Source organism: Malaclemys terrapin, chromosome 14 (genome assembly GCF_027887155.1).
Source record: "Malaclemys terrapin pileata isolate rMalTer1 chromosome 14, rMalTer1.hap1, whole genome shotgun sequence".
NCBI lineage: Eukaryota > Metazoa > Chordata > Testudines > Emydidae > Malaclemys > Malaclemys terrapin.
The window spans coordinates 38,168,171-38,187,362 of record NC_071518.1 but is presented as its reverse complement, the minus strand read 5'-3'; the positions used below and the strand labels follow the sequence as shown (position 1 = coordinate 38,187,362).

At 45.3% G+C, this 19,192-nt stretch overlaps 1 protein-coding gene across 7 annotated transcripts in view; it reads right to left on the bottom strand.

The window, feature by feature from the left end:
* The window catches only part of ZDHHC1 (zinc finger DHHC-type containing 1), a 55,082-nt gene that overhangs the window by 22,091 nt on the left and 13,799 nt on the right, over window positions 1–19,192 (bottom strand). For 5 of the 7 annotated variants that reach the window (XM_054049103.1, XM_054049101.1, XM_054049104.1 and 2 more), the window contains 5 exons: window positions 17,189–17,407; window positions 10,108–10,283; window positions 8,282–8,383; window positions 4,714–4,838; window positions 3,972–4,130 (listed from right to left, as the gene is read on the bottom strand). In XM_054049103.1, coding sequence (XP_053905078.1) covers window positions 3,972–4,130; window positions 4,714–4,838; window positions 8,282–8,383; window positions 10,108–10,283; window positions 17,189–17,407 — 781 coding nt within the window. The remainder of the gene's footprint in view (window positions 1–3,971; window positions 4,131–4,713; window positions 4,839–8,281; window positions 8,384–10,107; window positions 10,284–17,188; window positions 17,408–19,192) is intronic. The other 2 variants (XM_054049105.1, XM_054049106.1) reach the window with 2 other exon arrangements.

Genomic DNA, 19,192 nt, shown 5'->3' with positions numbered 1-19,192 from the left:
GGACTTCAGAAAGGCAGATTTCAACCAACTCAGAGAAATAGCAGGCAAGGTTCTATGGAAAGACCAGTTAGGAAGAAAAGGGGTCGAAGGATGCTGGCAGTTCCTAAAAGATGTAATACTAGAGGCTCAACATCAAGCTGTTCGGATGCAGAGGAAAGGTAAGAAGAGCCACAGGAGGCCAATACTATCTAAAAACCAAAAAGGATCCATACAGGGAATGGAAGGAGGGGCCTGTCACCAAGGAAGTATACATGGGAATAGCTTGAGTGTGCAGGGACAAAACCAGGAAAGCCAAGGCAAACAGCTGGCAAGGAATGTTAGAGACAATAAGGAGTTCTTCAAATATGTTAGACAAAAAAGAAACATTAAGGACAGTGATCTGCTGCTCACTGAAGAAGGTGAGCTGGTAATGGAAAATGCTAGGAAAGCAGAGCTGCTCAATGCCTACTTCGCTTCAGTCTTCACACAAAAAATAACATGTGATTGGATGACTAGCAAAGTTACCACAGACAATACAGGGAAAGGGATGCCAATCGGGATAAGCAAAGACTATATCAGAGATCTTCTGACCAATTTGAACGAATTCAAGTCAACGGGGCCTGATGCTATTCACCCACAGAGGGTAGGAGAAGAGCCAATGGGTTCAAACTACAGCACAGCAAATTTAGATTAAATCTCAGGAAAAAATTCCTAACTGGAAGAACAGTAGGACAATGGCACAGACTTCCTAGGGAGGTTGTTGAAGCTCCTTCACTGGAGGTTTTCAAAAGGCGGCTGGAGCCATCTGTCTTGGATGGTTTAGACACAACAAATCCTGCACTTTGGTAGGGGGTTAGACTAGATCAGGGGTCAGCAACCTTTCAGAAGTGGTGTGCCGAGTCTTCACTTATTCACTTTAACTTAAGGTTTCGCGTGTTGGCAATACATTTTAACGTTTTTTAGAAGGTCTCCCTCTATAAGTCTATATTATATAACTAAACTATTGTTGTATGTAAAGTAAACAAGGTTTTCAAAATGTTTAAGAAGCTTAATTTAAAATTAAATTAAAATGCTGATCTTATGCCACCGGCCCACTCAGCCCGCTGCTGGCCTGGGGTTCCGTTCACCTAGTTCGGCAACGGGCTGAGCGGGGCCTGCGGGACCCCGGCTGGCAAGGGGCTGGCAGCCGGGACCCCAGACCGGGGGTGCAGGTGGGAATGTGGGGGTGGTGGTGCAGGAGCTCCCATTTGGTGCTCAGGGTGGGGGTGAGGATGTGGGGGGGTGCAAGAGTCAGGGCATGGGCTGTGGGGGGGCTGGGTATGTGTGGGAGGTGCAGGAGTCAGAAGGGGGGCTGGAGGTGTGTGAGGGGGTGCAGGGGTCAGGGCAGAGAGCTGGGTGTGTGTGAGGGGATGCAGGGGTCAGGGCAGAGGGCTGGGTGTGTTTGGGGGGGTGCAGGGGTCAGGGCAGATGGCTGAGTTGTGTGGGGGAGTGTAGGGGTCAGGGCCAAGGGCTGGAGGTGTGTGAGAGGGTGCAGGGGTCAGGGCAGAGAGCTGGGTGTGTGTGAGGGGATGCAGGGGTCAGGGCAGAGGGCTGGGTGTGTTTGGGGGGGTGCAGGGGTCAGGGCAGACGGCTGAGTTGTGTGGGGGAGTGCAGGGGTCAGGACCAAGGGCTGGAGGTGTGTGAGAGGGTGCAGGGGTCAGGGCAGAGGGCTGGGTGTGTGTGGGGGGGGTTCAGGGGTCAGAGCTAAGGGCTGGGTGTGTGTGAGGGGGTGCAGGGGTCAGGGCAGAAGGCTGGGTGTGTTGGGGGGGTTTGTGGGTCAGAGCAGAGGGCTGGGTGTGTGGGGGCGGTTCAGGGTTCAGGGCAGAAGGCTGGGTGTGGGGGGGGGTTCAGGGGTCAGGGCAGAGGGCTGGGGTGCTTGGCTCATGGGGGTGCTCACGGCAGGGGGCTGGAGAGGATATTCCCTTTCCCCAGGGCCCCATCCGCACCTCTTCTCTGCCTCCTCCCCAGAGCAGCGAGCATGCTGCGGCTCGGCTCAGCTCCCCCTCCCCCTCGCAAGGGCGATCAGCTGATCGGCGGCAGGGAGAGGGAGTGGGAGTGGGAGGAAAGCACTACACTGGGGGAAGAAGCGGCGGAGGGGGGAGCTTGGCTGCCGGCATGACCAAGCTTCTGCCTCCTGCCCCCGCAGGAAAAATCGGTGGGCGGGGGGGGCTGAGTGGGGCCAGGACTCCAGCAGGCAGCAGCGTACCATCAAAAATTGGGTCGCGTGCCGTCTTTGGCACGTGTGCCGCAGGTTGCCGACCCCTGGACTAGATGACACTTATGGTCCCTTCTAACCCCAGGAATCTATGATTCTATGAGCCTAATCCCAATAAATCAGCACCACCTTGTGGAAACTGTGTATCAATACAGTAACCACATAGCTTGCATTAGATCTGCACTTAACTAAATAGATTCTAGCCATAGGGAACTTTTTCTGATACAGCCACAGCATTTATTTTGTTTTTAGTCTTTTCTATATTACTAAAATGGCCCTTTCATTTTCCAGATGTTATCATTATTCCAGTACTGGTACACTCAACTTCCCTTCCACTCTGCTACCACTGACCACTGCAGCTTGCAAGATAGATCTTTCTGCTTATGACTGGTGAAAGCCAGCTGGGAGTTGTCAGCTTCATTGTTGTTGGAGACTGATAAAAGGGTACTCGGAGAGGTTTTCAATGCCATCTATACTTTTAAATGGGAACGCGCCTCCTGGATGAGGCAGAAGATGGGAGAGACTGTAAGTAGCCCCTCCACTGTGCGTCCATCTATATCCTCCTCCAAATCTCACTTTGGGCAAATGCAGTGCAATGTTCACAATGATTATCAGGGGACCACAATCAAGAAGTTGAGCTTCCTAATGGAAAAGGAGTTATACAGTTCTTTTTATTTAAATAAAAGGCCTGTGTTATTACATTAACCAAGAGACTCCAATGTGTTAACAGTTTAGTTAGACAGTTTATTGCCTCCTTTCAGCCTTAAATTCAAGAAGCCATCACTTGAATTAAGGACTTAGCGGCTACTGCCCAGGCTTAAACCTTTTTCATAGGGTGGTTCTGGAGAAGGTTACTGAAATGGTTGCAGAAGGGTAACTCTGAATTCAAGCCTGGGTAGAGCAATGAGAGAGCATCAGTATCCTTGGTCGGTGATCTCCTGGTGATAGACAAGTCAGGTGTCCATGCTGATTTTATTAGATCTATCAGCAGCCTCTGATACCATTAACTGCAAATGCTGCTCACCCACCTTGGAGGACCTGGCAGAGGTGGGACTTTATTCATTAGTGGCTTCATTCCCTTTTGGAGAGGTACAATGGGCAGCTACCCAGCCACCCCAAGAAAGATGGACCAGTGATGATTCCTATAGAGAATTTAGGCACAGCTGAGGCTTAGCATACCTCAGCCAAAGGCTCTGACATATAAAGAGTTGTTCTACAACTGAAGAACTCCAAGACTAATTTGAGTCTTAGAGACATCATGAAATATTAGTTTACAGACCTGCAGGCCAGAGGACCAATAGGTATTGTGTTGTGCTGTCTCATCACAAACCAAGCATTTGCAGGGCCTTTTCTCCCTGCTAGATTCTGCACTGTACCAAAATAATCTTACTTAACTTAGAGAACATTTCAGGAAAAACGAGCAAGAGACAAGAATTTCTTCTATTCATCCTACAGAAGGCAGAGCAAAACCACAAGCTCAGGAGAGAGGCAGGAATGCCAAGGTGTGGGACAAAATCTCTGTGCTTTCATTGGTGCTCTTGCTCAATTTGTGTGTGTGATACGGGTGAAAGCCCAATGAGTGTATGGCATGAAGTGAAGAGAGAATCAAGTGGACAGTGCAGTGCAACATGGTCCTGCCATGCGGGCAGGGGACTGGACTCGATGACCTCTCGAGGTCCCTTCCAGTCCTAGAATCTATGAATCTATCTATGAATCATAACCGGACTTCGATACCTACTAAGATAGATGTGAAAGATCAGCAGGTGGCCTAACAGGATCACAGTCAGCAGGCCCAGAAGAATGAGAATCCCAGCTAAGACCAAAATGGCAGGAGCTTGGGTCTCGATGGGAGCTGCAGGTAGAAACACAAACCAGATGTCCGTGTCGTTCTTTAATACTGAAAAAGAGAAACACAACAATGGAATGAAAGCACAGCAATAGCACACATCAGGAAGGGAGAGTGAGCAAGTCACAGTGGTGGGGACAGATGTGGGGCGGAGAAGTGGTGAGGCCGGAAAGTAAGGAGCTAAGAGGTGGAGGGAGAAGGTGACTGGGCCAGAGAACTAAGAGGGGGAGTCGAAGGTAAGGGAATGAAAACAAAGGAACTGGGGGGGGAGGAACAGATTATCCAGATATTAAACACCTCTCACTAATAAAACCTCATAGCTGGAAATATTGTAATTTCGATAAAAAGCTAGCTATAGGCCTGATCTGCTGTCCTGAAGCCCCAGAGTGCCTCTGGATCTTTCAGGCTGTCTAAGAACCCCCTTGGAGAGCAAAGTCATTGGGACCAGGAGGAAATCATTTGGGTCACAGAGATGGTTGTAGTCACATAATAGTTTGAGGCACGGTAGAGAGCTGGAGGCTACTCTTGCACGAAAGGGCCCAGAGGAGTCCAAGCCCAGTGAACAGCTGAAGCCCAGGCATTTCGGCTGATGCAGGGATCACAAGCAGCTCTCACCGAGAGTGTGGCCAGATACCTTCAAAGTGCTGGTTGGTGCGCAGCATCATGGGGTTAACGAAGAACTCCACAAAGACATAGAATGCAATGAGCAACAGGAGGACGAGGCCTAGGATGGCAGATACCACGCTGTTCAAAAAGAGCCTGCCAAGGAAGTATAACAGACCTCAGCATCTTCAGAGCAAAATGCAAAACCCACTCCTTCAATAATACCACATACATACAAATAAACAACCCAACCTCTACTGACTGGGAGGAAAAGACAGAGACAGTAAAACAGCTTTGTATACATGCCATAATTTTAGTTTCAGAGTGGTAGCCGTGTTAGTCTGTATCAGCAAAAACAACAAGGAGTCCTTGTGGCACCTTAGAGACTAACAAATGTATTTGGACATAAGCTTTTGTGGGCTAGAACCCACTTCATCAGCCCACAAAAGCTTATGCCCAACTTAATTTGTGAGTCTCTAAGGTGCCACAAGGACTCCTCGTTGTTTTTGCATAATTTTAGTGGTGCTCAGAAAAACGTGGCATGGACTGTGAAATTAGCCCTTCCCCGTGAAATCTGATCTCCCCCTTGCTGCTGGGAGTGCCCCAGCCAGGGGGCTCCTAGCTGCATGGTAGCTCTCGGGGGGAGATCAGATCCACCTTCAAGTGCCTCTTCCTGCTGCAAGAAGCTCCAGTGCTGGGCAGCAGCTCCAGAGGTTCCTGCAGCAGGAGGAGGTTTGTGGAGATGGGTTTGATCTCCCCCTGCTGCTGTGGGTGCCCCAGCTGGGGGTCTCCTAGCTGCAAGTCCCCGCCAGGCTGGGGAGGGACAGGATTTGTCTTTCCCCTGTAGGGCTGTTAGGGGATTGGGAGGGGGGGAGATCAGACCTACCTCCAAGTACCTTTTGGGTTGGGACCCCCACGGTTACAATACCCTGAAATTTCAGATGAAAACATCTGAAAACATGAAATTGACCAATTTTAAAACCCTCTCACCATGAAATTGATCAAAATGGACCGTGAATTTGGTAGGGCCCTATAGATAACCATCTAGACCAGTGGTGTGTCCAATATGTTGTACTGGAGGCTCAAAATTATGGCCCTTTAGAACAGGTGTGGTCAGAAAACCAGTGTGTATTTGATGATGAGTGGAAAATGAGCTCCCTGCACAAGAACTTTTGTGGCTGAAAGGAGACAGTAGGGGACAACACTTGCTCTCCTTGTGGTCCCAGGAGCGGCTCTGAGCATCTGCTCCCCTTTCCCTGGGCACCTGCTACTCCCTGTCTACTGCTTCACAAGCAAGGAAGGAGAATAGCTCTGGCTATTCCATTTCCTGCACCTAGCACAGGAGGGCCGCCCTCCTCCACACAACCACCCAGTGCAACCCAGGAGAAGCTGAGAAACAATCACCAGTTATGGCTCCCGGATTCTATGCCTCGACCCCAGCACAGGTTAGAGCAAACTCTGCATTGGCCTAAGTCATGCCAGCTCCCAACAGTCCCGTAAAGAAAGCAGACAAGCTGAGGATAAACAGAGGGGAATGTGAACCAGTTACTGCCCATCCCACCATCTGCACCAGGAGCTGTGGGGAGGGAGGCATAGGAGCCAGCTTTATGCCCATTGGAGACAGAATCACAGGGTTGGAAGGGACCTCAGGAGGTCATCTAGTCCAACCCCCTGCTCAAAGCAGGACCAATCCCCAGACAGATTATTATCCCAGTTCCCTAAATGGCCCCCTCAAGGACTGAACTCACAACCCTGGGTTTAGCAAGCCAATGCTCAAACCACTGAGCTATCCCTTCCCTTCCCACAGAGAATCCCAGGAGGAGATCTGTGGGTAGTTTGCACTCTTTGTTCTGCAGCACAAAGGGAGCAGAATGGGATAGAGAATCTGCCCCAAAACATTGATTGTGGGACCTTACCTTAGCCTTTTTGAAATAACATATTCAGTGCTCTGGCTGAAAAACTTGGATACCACTTCCCTTGACAGATAGATTGCTGGAAGGAGTAACACTCCTTTTCCTTTCCCCTCCCCAACACACACATACACTGGCTGCTCCTCTAGTCCCTGGCCTTCACTGACCTCACAGTAGACAAACAACACATGTTTTTTCTGCTTTCCCTGCTGCTGCTCCTTCCAGAGCATCACACACTGAAACTGGTGCCTGGAGACAAGAGTGAGAAGGCAGAATGCTTTCAAAGCCTGATCAAGCTGGGTATATCTGTCCAAGCCTGCTTAAATAACACCCCTATAAAGGGGAGGGGCCACAAAACAATCCCTCACTTAAACCAGGGCAAGTATCCCTACATGACCACCACTCCCTCATCTTAAAGCAGGACAGGGGTCCTAGAATAACCACCATACCAATCCCCGAAACAAGCTGACTGTGGTCCTCTAAACACTCTATGCCTCGGAACTTTTAGGGATACCTGTACAACTTCCAATAAGTATTTCTTAACATTGCTTCATAAGCAATTATGAAAATATTTATTATTTAGCTTTTGGTCTGAAAGATATGTCACGTGAAACACCCTAGACATACACTGAAAATTACAAGAGCGCAAAAGATACAAACCACAAATCATCCAAAACAGCAGTTCTTTCCCCCCCATCCCTATCACACATCATCTGATCACCACTCTTGTGACCCTACCACTTGAGGGGGAGATTTTTAAAGACACAAAGAGCAGACAGGTACCCACCTCCTACTAAAAGTCAATTAGAGTTGGGCGCTTAACGCCCCTCTGTGCCTTGGAAAATCTCCCACTAAATCTCCACTGCACTTTCCGACCAGACACATGCCAACTGCCTCAGTACTGGACCAATGGGGGAAGGGATAGCTCAGTGGTTTGAGCACTGGCCTGATAAATCCAGGGTTGTGAGTTCAATCCTTGAGGGGGCCACCTAGGGAACCAGGGGAAAATCAGTACTTGGTCCTGCTAGTGAAGGCAGGGGGCTGGACTCAATGACCTTTCAAGGTCCCTTCCAGTTCTAAGAGATAGGATATCTCCATTAATTTAAATTTAATTTTTATTTAAACTCAATCAGATGGGCTTTGCCACACACCTGGCTAGTTTGGACTTGAGGAAAGAGTAAGACCATGCCAGCAGCTCCTTCCCTCTAACAAAGAGGTGATCACGCTCAAGGACCTCTGCTGATCCCAGCTGTGGCACTATTGCATCGGGATCAGTTACTTACAAGAGGTTTAAGCATGGAGCAGAGTCTTGAGCAGATGTACTAATGAAGCCCTTTTACAACCCTCTAGCCCAAGTCTAGGGCAGCAGCAGCGATTCTCAGCCTGAACATCACAACCCACTCCAGTTGTCTGGGTGTCACAAGCCTGATCCCATTTTCAATTTCTCTGGTTTCTGCATGAATCGAATGTATTTGGCTCCTTGCCAGCAGTAATCTATAAACCGTTGCACCAATTCTTGCGGTCCTCCAACATGCAATGAGAATCAGTTCAAAGGAATCTGCAATCTCAGCATAGGGTGGTTTTGAGGAGCTGAATATAAATTGGGCCAAGATACGAGAAAGGCTGAGAAGTCCTGTACTAGCATTTCCTGGATGGCTTTGCCCTGGTAACAGAGGGTCAGACCCTTACCAGTAGTTCCTCTCCCCCACGCAGTTATTGAGCCATTTGCAATGATGATCAAAGCCACAGACACACTTGTTGCAGGTTCCACAGTGTTTCGACTTGGAGCTTCTGCCAAAGAAAGGATCATGTTAATGCAGGTAAAACCAGAATAGCAACAGTAACTCATCTTCATCTGGCTAGAGACCTTTCTTGTGAAACAAATGTTCAGAGAAGGGCTGGGCCACAAAGAGAAAACTAACAAGGATCAGAAACACTTAAACACCCTTTATTCACTTTTCTCTCACTGAATAAATGAGCTTTTTAAACAATGCACCTGTTAGAGCCTCTTAGAGTCCACTGGACATGCCCTACGCCCCTTCTCAATTCCTATTACTTGCAGTCTGCTCTGTCTGCTGGCCCTTCAGCTCTTTCACTTACTTTGCCCTACACTGCACCTTGGGGCTCGCTGCAGCTACATCTCTGAGTTGGACCATTCTGGCCTCTAGCCTTTGTCACCAACCAACGTATACAGTACGGAATTTCTCCAGGCAAACTCTTGGCGTGAGCAAATACAATAAAGCAAAGCAAACACCCCTCTTTGATTCATTCTTCATTCTGATATGCCAATCTTTTCCTTTACCATCTGCCATCACCCAAAGTTCTCCCCACAAACATAGTGACAGATACAGTGAAATAATCAAGCAAAAACTTCTGGAGCCTTGATAAACTACACTCTTGATAAACTATGCCCACTGGTCACAATATTTACAAAAGAAAAGCCTACCATATTTTTCTCCTTCAAATCCCTCCATAAAATTCAGTTTTACCACAATTCCTACCTAGTGTTGCCAGTAGATAGCACATATGCAAGTAGCAGTGTGCACAGTGTAGCTTGTTAAGCTACATGAAAACGTGCTCCTACTGTTGCTACCACATCCTTCCTCTCCCCCATCCCTACCTGCTTGTTTGTTTTCTCCACCTCTTGCATCACCATTAATCAAGACTGCAAGCTGTTTAAGGCAGGGAACTCTTTATTGTGTGTTGGTAAGGTATCTAGCACAATGGGGCCCTGATCCCCCGGGGGACCTCTAGGCACACTATAGCAATGATAAGAATCATAACCTCCAATACACAGCCACCTTTACAAATATGATAAATTCAGTACTAAACTGATAATACGGTGATCTGACAGCTCTTCTCCCATAGCCCAATGAAGTCAAAAAGACTTCAGTTGACATCAATGCCGCTCTGCATCAGACACATAATCCCATGGGGACTAGCCTCTCTCGAGCCATAATGCTAAATATTCCCAAATCTGCCTTTTCTGAGTTTCTGAGGCCTTTCCCCCAAGTTTAGAGATTTCTAATCTGGAAATGACCACTAAGATGCTTTCAATCTGTGCATCTCTTTACAAATTCTGCTATCACATGTTAAGCTTTATGTCTCCCAAGCTAAATATATCCAGCTTCAAACTGGTATCTGCCCAGAATCCAAACACAAAGGAATTCATAGAATCATAGATTCCAAGGCCAGAAGAGACCACATCTAATTTGACCTTATGTATAACAGGCAGAGAATTACATGTTGCTCTCTGGGATTCAAGTAACACAGAACTAAACCCAATACAATCTCTCCCCCAAAACAGGAGCTCAATTAAAAATACAGTAGAGACACAGATACACATGGTGGAGAGCTCAGAAGTCTTTATGGTCATGAGTTTGGAGCACATTATGCTCAGTTTGCTATCCCAAAGTCACATCCCTAAAGGCTTTAGGGTACCCATCCCATCCCATCTTCTAACTGTGATGAAGAAGAAAGAAAAAAAGAAGGGGAAGGTCCTGGGTTGTACTTACACATCCACATCACAGACATGGCAGTGACGGTTTTCAATGACATGAGCATGTTGGTTACGGCTGAAAGTGGCCAGCTGCCCTAGGTACTTATTCTCTCGCACATTGGCATCAGCTGGATCAATGGAGACTGCAGTGAAATGAACCACTAGGTGGCAGATAAAAAACACTCCTGGACACTGAAATACATAGTTAAGGAATGGCTCAGAAGATTAACGCTCATGCTTATCATCAACAAACTAAATCCAAATAAGCAAGAAATTTATGGTCTGCAATTAGAAAGTCTTACGCAGCTGATCACAGTATCACTCAAAAATCTGCTCCCCATTACGACAGAGAGTTGCCCATCTCACCCCCAATAAGTCTTTCTCCAGGCAAACTTAGCTAGGTCTGAAGGAACAATGCTTCCTGCGAGCTTGTGAGGGAGTACCATTACCTTCCTGTTACAGAGATTTCAAAAAACTTAACTTTACTTTCCAGTAGCTGTCCTTCATTGAGTGCAACAGGGGTAAAAAGACCCAGTTTCCCTCAGGATCACCGGGGTTGGGGGGCCCCTAAGTCCTAGGCCCTCAGCCCACAGAGCATTCACACCCTGCAGGGCTGTATTTGCGGGAGGGGAGTGCTAGTAACTAACTCCCGAGATTGGCCTCTGGCTGCCGCCAGGAGACGGACTGAAGCTGCAGACCTGGGGTCTGGAGTCTGAACACGGCCCAGTGCCTGGGTCCAGGACAGGGGTTCAGCCCGCTATAAAGGTGAGGCCACTTGAGACACTGGGAGTCAGATCTGGCTTCAGTTTTCCAAGAGTTGGGGCTGGCTCCTGGGGATTGGTTCTGACCCATCCCGGTAACTAGTTTGTGCTGAAGAGGCTGTAGTCTGGGAGAGGGGTGCCAGCCAAGGGAGCAGAACATGCATCACCTATGGGCTGTGGGGCCCTCCAGCTCTGCATCCTGGGGGAGACGCCCCACGTTGTGCCCTACAAATCCAGTTGTCGATGGGCCCCTCCAATCCATCCTGGGCACAAGCGGGCAAAGCACTCACATCTGTGCTCTCTTCGGGGGCCTGCATCTCACGGCAGCCCTGCAGCTCTCCTCCCCCCATGGCAGAGGCAGGGACTCAGACTTGTGTGTTTTATTTTATTTTACTTAGTAATTCACTTTGTTCTGTTTGTTACTACTTGGAACCACTTAAATCCTACTTTCTGTATTTAATAAAATCACTTTTTACTTATTAATTAACCCAGAGTATGCATTAATACCTGGGTGGGAGGGGCAAACAGCTATGCATATCTCTCTATCAGTGTTATAGAGGGTGAACAATTTATGAGTTTATCCTGTATAAGTTTTATACAGGGTAAAACAGATTTATTTGGGTTTGGACCCCATTGGGAGTTGAGCATCTGAGTGTTAAAGACAGGAACACTTCTTAAGTTGCTTTCAGTTAAATCTGCGGTTTTGGGGCAGGTGGTTCAGACTCTGGGTCGGTGTTGGAGCAGACTGGCATGTCTGGCTCAACAAGACAGGGTGCTTGAGTCCCAAGCTGGCAGGGAAAGTAGAGGCAGAAGTAGTCTTGGCACATCAGTTGGCAGCCCCAAGGGGGTTTCTGTGATCCAACCTGTCACAAGGGCCACATGTATGTTCCCTCACAGAACCAAACTTTCAGAATGAAGTTAAATAAAAGAACTGTGACTCTGATGCCGCCAGTTCCTTTTGCTTTTTCAGAATTACTACAAAAGATTGAGGAAGTTTGGATCTATACAGATAATCTACTCGAAGAGCCACAGTTCCTAGAAAGTAACTTTCCTTTCTGCAGCTATTGTCTATACAGATCTCCACTACTGTACTGGCTGTACCAATTCTCAAAGGAGATGGGTCTTATTATGGAGAGGGAGTTATTGTGAGTGCTGATTAAATAAATACTGCTCTTCTTCATCAGATCTAGAATGTGTGCAAATTATTTTATGCAGTATTGTTGTAGCCATGTTGGTCCCAGGATATTAGAGAGACAAGGTGGGTAAGGTAATATCTTATTTGACCAACTTCTGTTGGTGAGAGAGACAAGCTTTCAAGCTACACAGAGCTCTTCTTCGGGTCTGGGAAAGATATTCCGAGCGTCACAACTAAATAGAAGGTGGAACAGATTGTTTAGCATAAGTAGTTAGCACATATTCTAAGGGACCATTCAAGGTGGATTGGTGCATTAACACGCAGACTCATCACATCTGGTCACGGTACTCTTAATGAACTAATATCAGGATTATAACAGAAAATGTTCTGAGGAGAAAGTCCGGGATATATGTCTTAACACACTCGAAACCACCTTCACCAAACAAGGACACTCCACCAGAGAAGTAGATCACATCATGGACAGGCCACCCAAATACCCAAGAAAACCTATTTCAATAAAGAAATAAAACCTCCTTCGACTGCACAGCCTTAGTTATCACCTACCACCCCTCAACGGAACCCATACAAGGTATCATCAAACCACTATAACTCATACTCAATGGGGACCCCATCCTGAAATAAATCTTTCCTGATCCCCCACTTCTAGCCTTCAAACAATCCCAGCCCCTTCAAGCTCATTGTCAGAAGCAAGCTCCCCACAGACCAGAACATACCCACTCTGTCGGAGAAAAACACAGTTTTTTATTATTTTGGTTGGGTACAGCAAAGTTAGATACGTTATTACTGATTGTAGGAATGGAACACCATTCCTTACCCATCCTGGCTAATAGCCATTAACGGATTTAACCTCCATGAATTGATCCAGTTTTAATTGGTAATTAATGTTCTTGTGATATGTACATACAGATACTATGTAAGGAGTTATGTATGTACACTGAAAATATGTTCCTGAAGTCTGTATCAAGGCAGAGGTGGAGAAACAGGTTTTCCGTCACACACAAGATTCACCTGTTTCTCTGTCGGGGTGGACTTTAACAACGGCAATAACAACAGCTCCAGCCCATCTCAGCTAACCTCTTCTCTTTTCTCCCCAAACGAAAGTCAGACAAGAGAGGGATTCCTTCTAAAAACTTTCTCTAGCTAAAGAGGAAGGGAACATGATGTTGTTAAAAACATTGTAAGTTAGCACAATGGATAACTATTTACATATGAAGTTATCAGAGAGATGGGAAGTCAATAGGGAAGAGCACACAGGAAAGAGAAGCCACTGGGGTTTATACTGTGTCTGAGTACAGACAATGAACTCTGGCGATATAAGAAGAAGGCAAATAACAAATCCCCTTATCCTGCAGGAAGTAAAGAGGCAGCGTGTTTACATTTGCAAAAACATGATCTCAGCCAATCTTGGCTGAAGATGCTGAATAAAAGAATTTGAATGAGGTAAGTTTCTTTAGACAAGAGAGTTGCTTGTTAGTTAAGTTTAGTCTCTAGAAAGTGTGTTATGATTATGTTTTATATATAACCATTTGTTTCCAATTTCCTTAGTTACTCTCACTTCAATCTTTGCTAATAAACTTGCAGTTTTCACTATAAATATACCTCAGTGCTGTGATATTAAGCAAGATGCTGATCCTGAGTTGAATCATACAAGCTGGTGCATACGCTGCCCCTTGGGGGAGAGCAGACCTGGTACTTCTGTGAATGTTCAGTCACTAAGGCACTGAACATTACAGGGGGAACTCTTCACAGGGTCTCGGGGACTGGGGTGCACCTATTGTTAACCTGCAAGGCAAAGTAAGGGCTGGCATAGCCCAGATCACAATGCTTGGATAGTATGATGGAATGCACCCTGTAGTCACACCCAACACACTATTGTAATAGTCTTTGTTTAAAAATGACTTGTAAGGTATCATTTGAAAACTATTAACTTGCTGGTCAATATTACCATGGTGAAATGTATGTAGCAACATTATATGTAAAGTTATGAACATAAGCTGAAACCATGGCTGAAGTGTGTTTATCAGGCAAGTCTGGGAAGTGAGTAAACCTGTTTCTCAAAGATAAAGGACAAGTTGACGCCCCCAGCCAGGTGTCATCAAAGCTAATGGGCCATCACCTATCAAATGGCCATTTTTTGGCATGGAAGGGGGGGAGACAAGAAACAAACAGATTTGCATTTTAGCATACATAGGTGAAAAGAAACAGCGTAACACCTCTTCCCCACCAGACTCCATGTCTCCTTGGTCTCCACTGGATAGAACTTTATCTAGGGGTCACTCTTAGCAAAATGCATTTCAAAGGACTAAACTATAAAAGTGAGGGGCAAAAACACCCCAAGTTATGTCTCCATGTCCATCTCTCTCTTTTCACCCATGAAAACAAAAGAAACAGCCACTGGACTTGGGAGCAGATTCTGGACTGAGAGTTTGGTCAGCAATGTACTGAATATCTCTGGTAAGAACATCACCTGAAACCAAGTCTGGTTTGTTTAGTATTAGGAAGCGTTTTATCTTTATTTTTCTAGTAACCATTTCTGACTTTAATGCCCTAATACTTGAACTCACTTAAAACCTAAAATCTTTGTAGTTAAATAAACTTGTTTTATTCTTTAATCAAAACTAATCTAGTGTTGTGAACTGTGTGGGTAACTCAATTTGGATGGGAAGCTGTTGTATCTTGATCCCCAGACTGTCCAAGGGAGAGCCGGACAATGCTAAACACATGTTTTTTGGGAAAATCCAGAACTGGGAGTGTGTGGGGGTCACCGTGCATGTGGTAACAAAGGCTGATGGAAGCCAAAGTACAGCTGGACTGTGCTGGCAGGCTGCAGTTACACACAGGTACTCAGGGTGTTACTTGAATGCTGGAAGGCTGGTTTGTGAACAGCCCAGATGGGAGTTACAACAGGAAAGCATTGTGAGGCACCCAAGTTTGCAGGGTGGAGAATTGTGTGCAGATCGCTGCCTATTCCATGCTGGAAAAAAGCCAGATGAGCCAATAGGCTGGTGGTGTCAGGGAGCTGACACCCAGTTAAGCACAAGCAAGACTCCCACATGCTGAAGGCAAGGAGGTAACAAGGTGACTCACAGTCCTGGGTACTCCAAGAACCATCACAGACTGTGACTGGGTTATGTTAACTCCTTTGACTCTTTGGGCCCATATATTCCATCTAAATTAATACAACAGAGCCCATTGTGCTGGGAGCTGTACAAACACAAAACAAAAAGACAATCCCTGACCCAAAGAACTTGCAAGAAAAGACCTCAAGGTAGCAACTGTATATGTCTCTGCAGCATAGACATTTCCCAGACGTAATGTGTAATCTGCTTTGAACCTAGTGGGTGGAATGTGTTTCAAGATTCTCAGGTAACTTTAACACATACATTTGTATGCAAAATTTTATCTGCTTAGAGAATCTCTGAGCAAAGATAGTCCTGGAATCTTCTTCTAGGTTTTCTGTCACGTACAAATATGTGAGTAGAATTTTAGTCCTACAGAAGGCCATTTGTACATTAGGACTATGTAGTCTAGGCTCCACTGGTAAAGTATGCTGTTTATGGAAAAAATACCAGTTCAGGTGAAAAAGAGATACAACTTAAGCACAAACTAAAGATGTGGGCATAAGACTACCTTCTTTACAGAACACTTTATAAGCAAGTTCAGGTATTATAACTTGGATCTCATTGATCCACTGGCTGATTTTATTGTTACTACGAAAGCTGTTCTCAGGGACAGATGATATACAGAACATTTACCCAAATGTTCAAACAGAGAATTGGCAAGACCTAGATTCAAGTCTCAACAAGGAGGTGATTCACAAATAGAAGAAAAGGTAGAAATTAGTTCTTATAGAAATCTTTTGATTTTAGGATGTCTGAACACAAAAGATCTTTGAATAGTGACTGGATAAGTTGATGATATGAACACCACATAAACGTCTACATTTTGGTTTTGGCTTAAGCAGGCAAAGTTAATAAATATTTCAGGATAGCAGAGATGGGGCAGATGATGGAACTTGAATGCAAGGACACATGCTTACCTAGAGATATTGATCTATCTGGTGCAACCTTAAATATGGACTCGTGTCTGCTCCATCATAATACAGAAAATATTCAAATAACTCTTCCTGAACACTCTCATTATGGAAAACAGGAAAGGTTATTAATCCAGCAGAACCAGCCCTGTCACTCATAGTCACTGTTACTGCATCTGTTCCATGAATAAATATTTATAGCAGGGATTCCCAAACTTTTTCCAGGGTGTGGGCCAAATTTAGAGAGACTGTCTCCTAACAGACTGTTCCTCCAACACCATATGCAGTGTAGAGGTAGATGTGTTGGTCCCAGAATATTAGAGGGACAAGGGTGAGGTAATATCTTTTATTGGACCAACTTCTCTTGGCTTGAGAGACAAGCTGTCGAACCACACAGAGCTCTTGAACAGCTGAAAAAGAGCTCTGTATGGCTCAAAAGCTTGTCTCTCTCACCAACAGATGGTGGTCAAATAAAAGATATTACCTCATCCACCTGATCTTTCTGCTCCCTCAACATTCACATTTGAATAGACTAACTCCCCTCCCATTAATAATCGTATAACATCCTTTGGGCAACTATAGCAATTATTGCATGGAAAAGTAATATTAGGAAATGAATGCATTTGTAGCTATCTTAACATGATTTAGCAATTGGAAACAAGAAAAGCCAACACCATATAACTAGCCATCTTTCTGCAACTCACCAATAAATACTCCTTATGCCAGAATTTGAGACTCTCTGATTTTACAGAATCCCACAAATTTATGTAGCACTATTCAGACGACAAAAGGGATGAGGTTTGTCTCTGATGGGCTTGCAATCCAATGCAAACAAATATCAATGCAAACATGGGACAGCAGTTCATAACACGAGAAATATGCAGATATCCCTGGAAGAAAGCTCAGCTAGGAAGGATAGAGCAGAATGCTAATAACACAATTAAAGTAGTGGAAGAGAAAGAATCTCAAAAGTGTTTTATGTAGACTAGAGGAGAGCAAGTTATCTCAAGGCAGGAGATGACATACAGATTATTTCAATCTCCAGGGCTATCTACAGTACCTAGATAAACTTAAAAATACCATCATTGTTCCATTATAGTTGAAGTTGTGTTTGTGATATAACATTAATTGTCAGTTGAAAGGATACAATGTATCCAGCAGGCACCCAGTGGTGAGGCAAGAGAGGCACAAGAATTCCAAAACCAATCAGAGCAAAGAAGAGATATAACAGCCAGGCAATAATCTGGAAGGGATGTAGAGGCCAGCTCCAGCCATTCCTTCGGGTGTGCTGAGATTGGACTTCAACAGTTGCTTCACCCTCCTTTTCTGGAGCTGTCTTATTAGGAGGTTTGTTGCAGATGTTCATCTACAGAGAGCAGGAAAACACAACAAAAAGGTAATCCTTAGGAAAATCCCTTTCCGCTACACTTGGCATTCTCAGAAGGTATGTCTAGAGATTCCAAGCCAGAAGGGATCTATTGTGATCATCTAGTCTGACATCCTGAATAACAGGCCATTGAACTTCCCACCAAAAATTTGTAGAGCAGACCCTTTAGAAAAATATCCAATCTTGATTTAAGAATGGTCAGTAATGGAAAATCAACAACAATCCTTGGTGGATTGTTCCAATGATTAACTACAAATTCACACCTTATTTCCAGTCTGAATTTGTTTAACTTCAGCTTCTAGCCATTGGATCATGTTATACCTTTCTCTACTAGATTGAAGAGCATATTATTAAATATTTGTTCCCCATGTAGATACTAATAGATTGTAATCAAGTTATCCCTTAACCTTCTCTTTGTTGAGCTAAATAGCTTGAGCTCTTTGGATCTATCACTATAAGGCATGTTTTCTAATCCTTTAACCATTCTCATGGCTCTTCTCTGAACCCTTTACAAGTTACCACCACCCTTCTTGAATTGTGGACACCAGAACTGGACACGGGATTCCAGCAGTGATCACACCATTGCCAAATCCAAAGGTAAAATAATCTCTCTACTCCTACTCAAGATGCCCCTCTTTATGTATCCAAAAATTGCATTAGATCTTTTGGCCACAGCACTGGTAGCTCATTATCCACCACCATCTCCAAATCTTTTTCAGAGTCACTGTTTCTCAGGATCAAGTCCCCCACCCGGTAAACATGGCCAACATTGTATGTCTCCAGATGTATAAATTTACATTTAGCTGTATTAAAACGCAAATTGTTTGCTTGCACCCAGCTTACCAAGCAATCCACATCGCTTTGAGTCAGTGACCTGTCCTCTTCATTATTTTCCACTCCCCCAATTTTTGTGTCATCTGCAAACATTATCAGTGTACTGGAAAATGTTACTGTAACGGAGCCCTGATCTGGGTCCATTCTCTTTGTAGCTGGAGCTCTCAAACCTAGAGAGTTCTGTGAGGATGAGACCTTCTCCCCACCAATCAAAGATGGCTTTGTTAGACTTTATAATTGTTTATTACTTTTTACTAATATTATTAAGTTTTAAAACATCACACTTTTGTATATAAAATAATTATGTTATCAAACACCTCTCCCTTCATTCTGATTTATTTCCCTGCCCTACTTGTGAATGAGCTGAATATGAATCAAACGCTGATCAGATTCTTAGCTTGTATGGGAGACAGGCCAACCAGTTCAGAGAAAACAAGAATCTGCTTTCCTCCCTCACCATTCACTCAAACCAAATAATCGAACTGTTCAAAGATTTAATTTTTTCCTCTTGGTCATTACTGCTTCCTTTGCCCCATACCATAGTGGTTGCCACAATTCCATGGTCTAGTCAACACCAAATAATAATACCTCCTGCAACAAAGTGAAATCTGCCTTCGTTTCCCATCAAACAGCTTGTTACAGGTTTCTAAAGCTATCACAGGAAAGTTAGGCCGGGTCTACAATACCCAGTTAGGTCGACGTAAGCCGCCTTGCACTGACCTAGCTGTGCCTGTGTCTACACTTACATTTGTCTCCCACCGATGCAAATGCCCTGTTACAGCAACGCAGTAACACCACCTCCCCAAGCGGCACTGAGCCATGGTTGAAATACTGAGGCCGATGCAGTGCGAGTGTAGACCAGGGGTGGGCAAACTACAGCCCGCGGGCCGGATCCGACCCCTCAGGGCTTTGGATGCAGCCCACGGGATT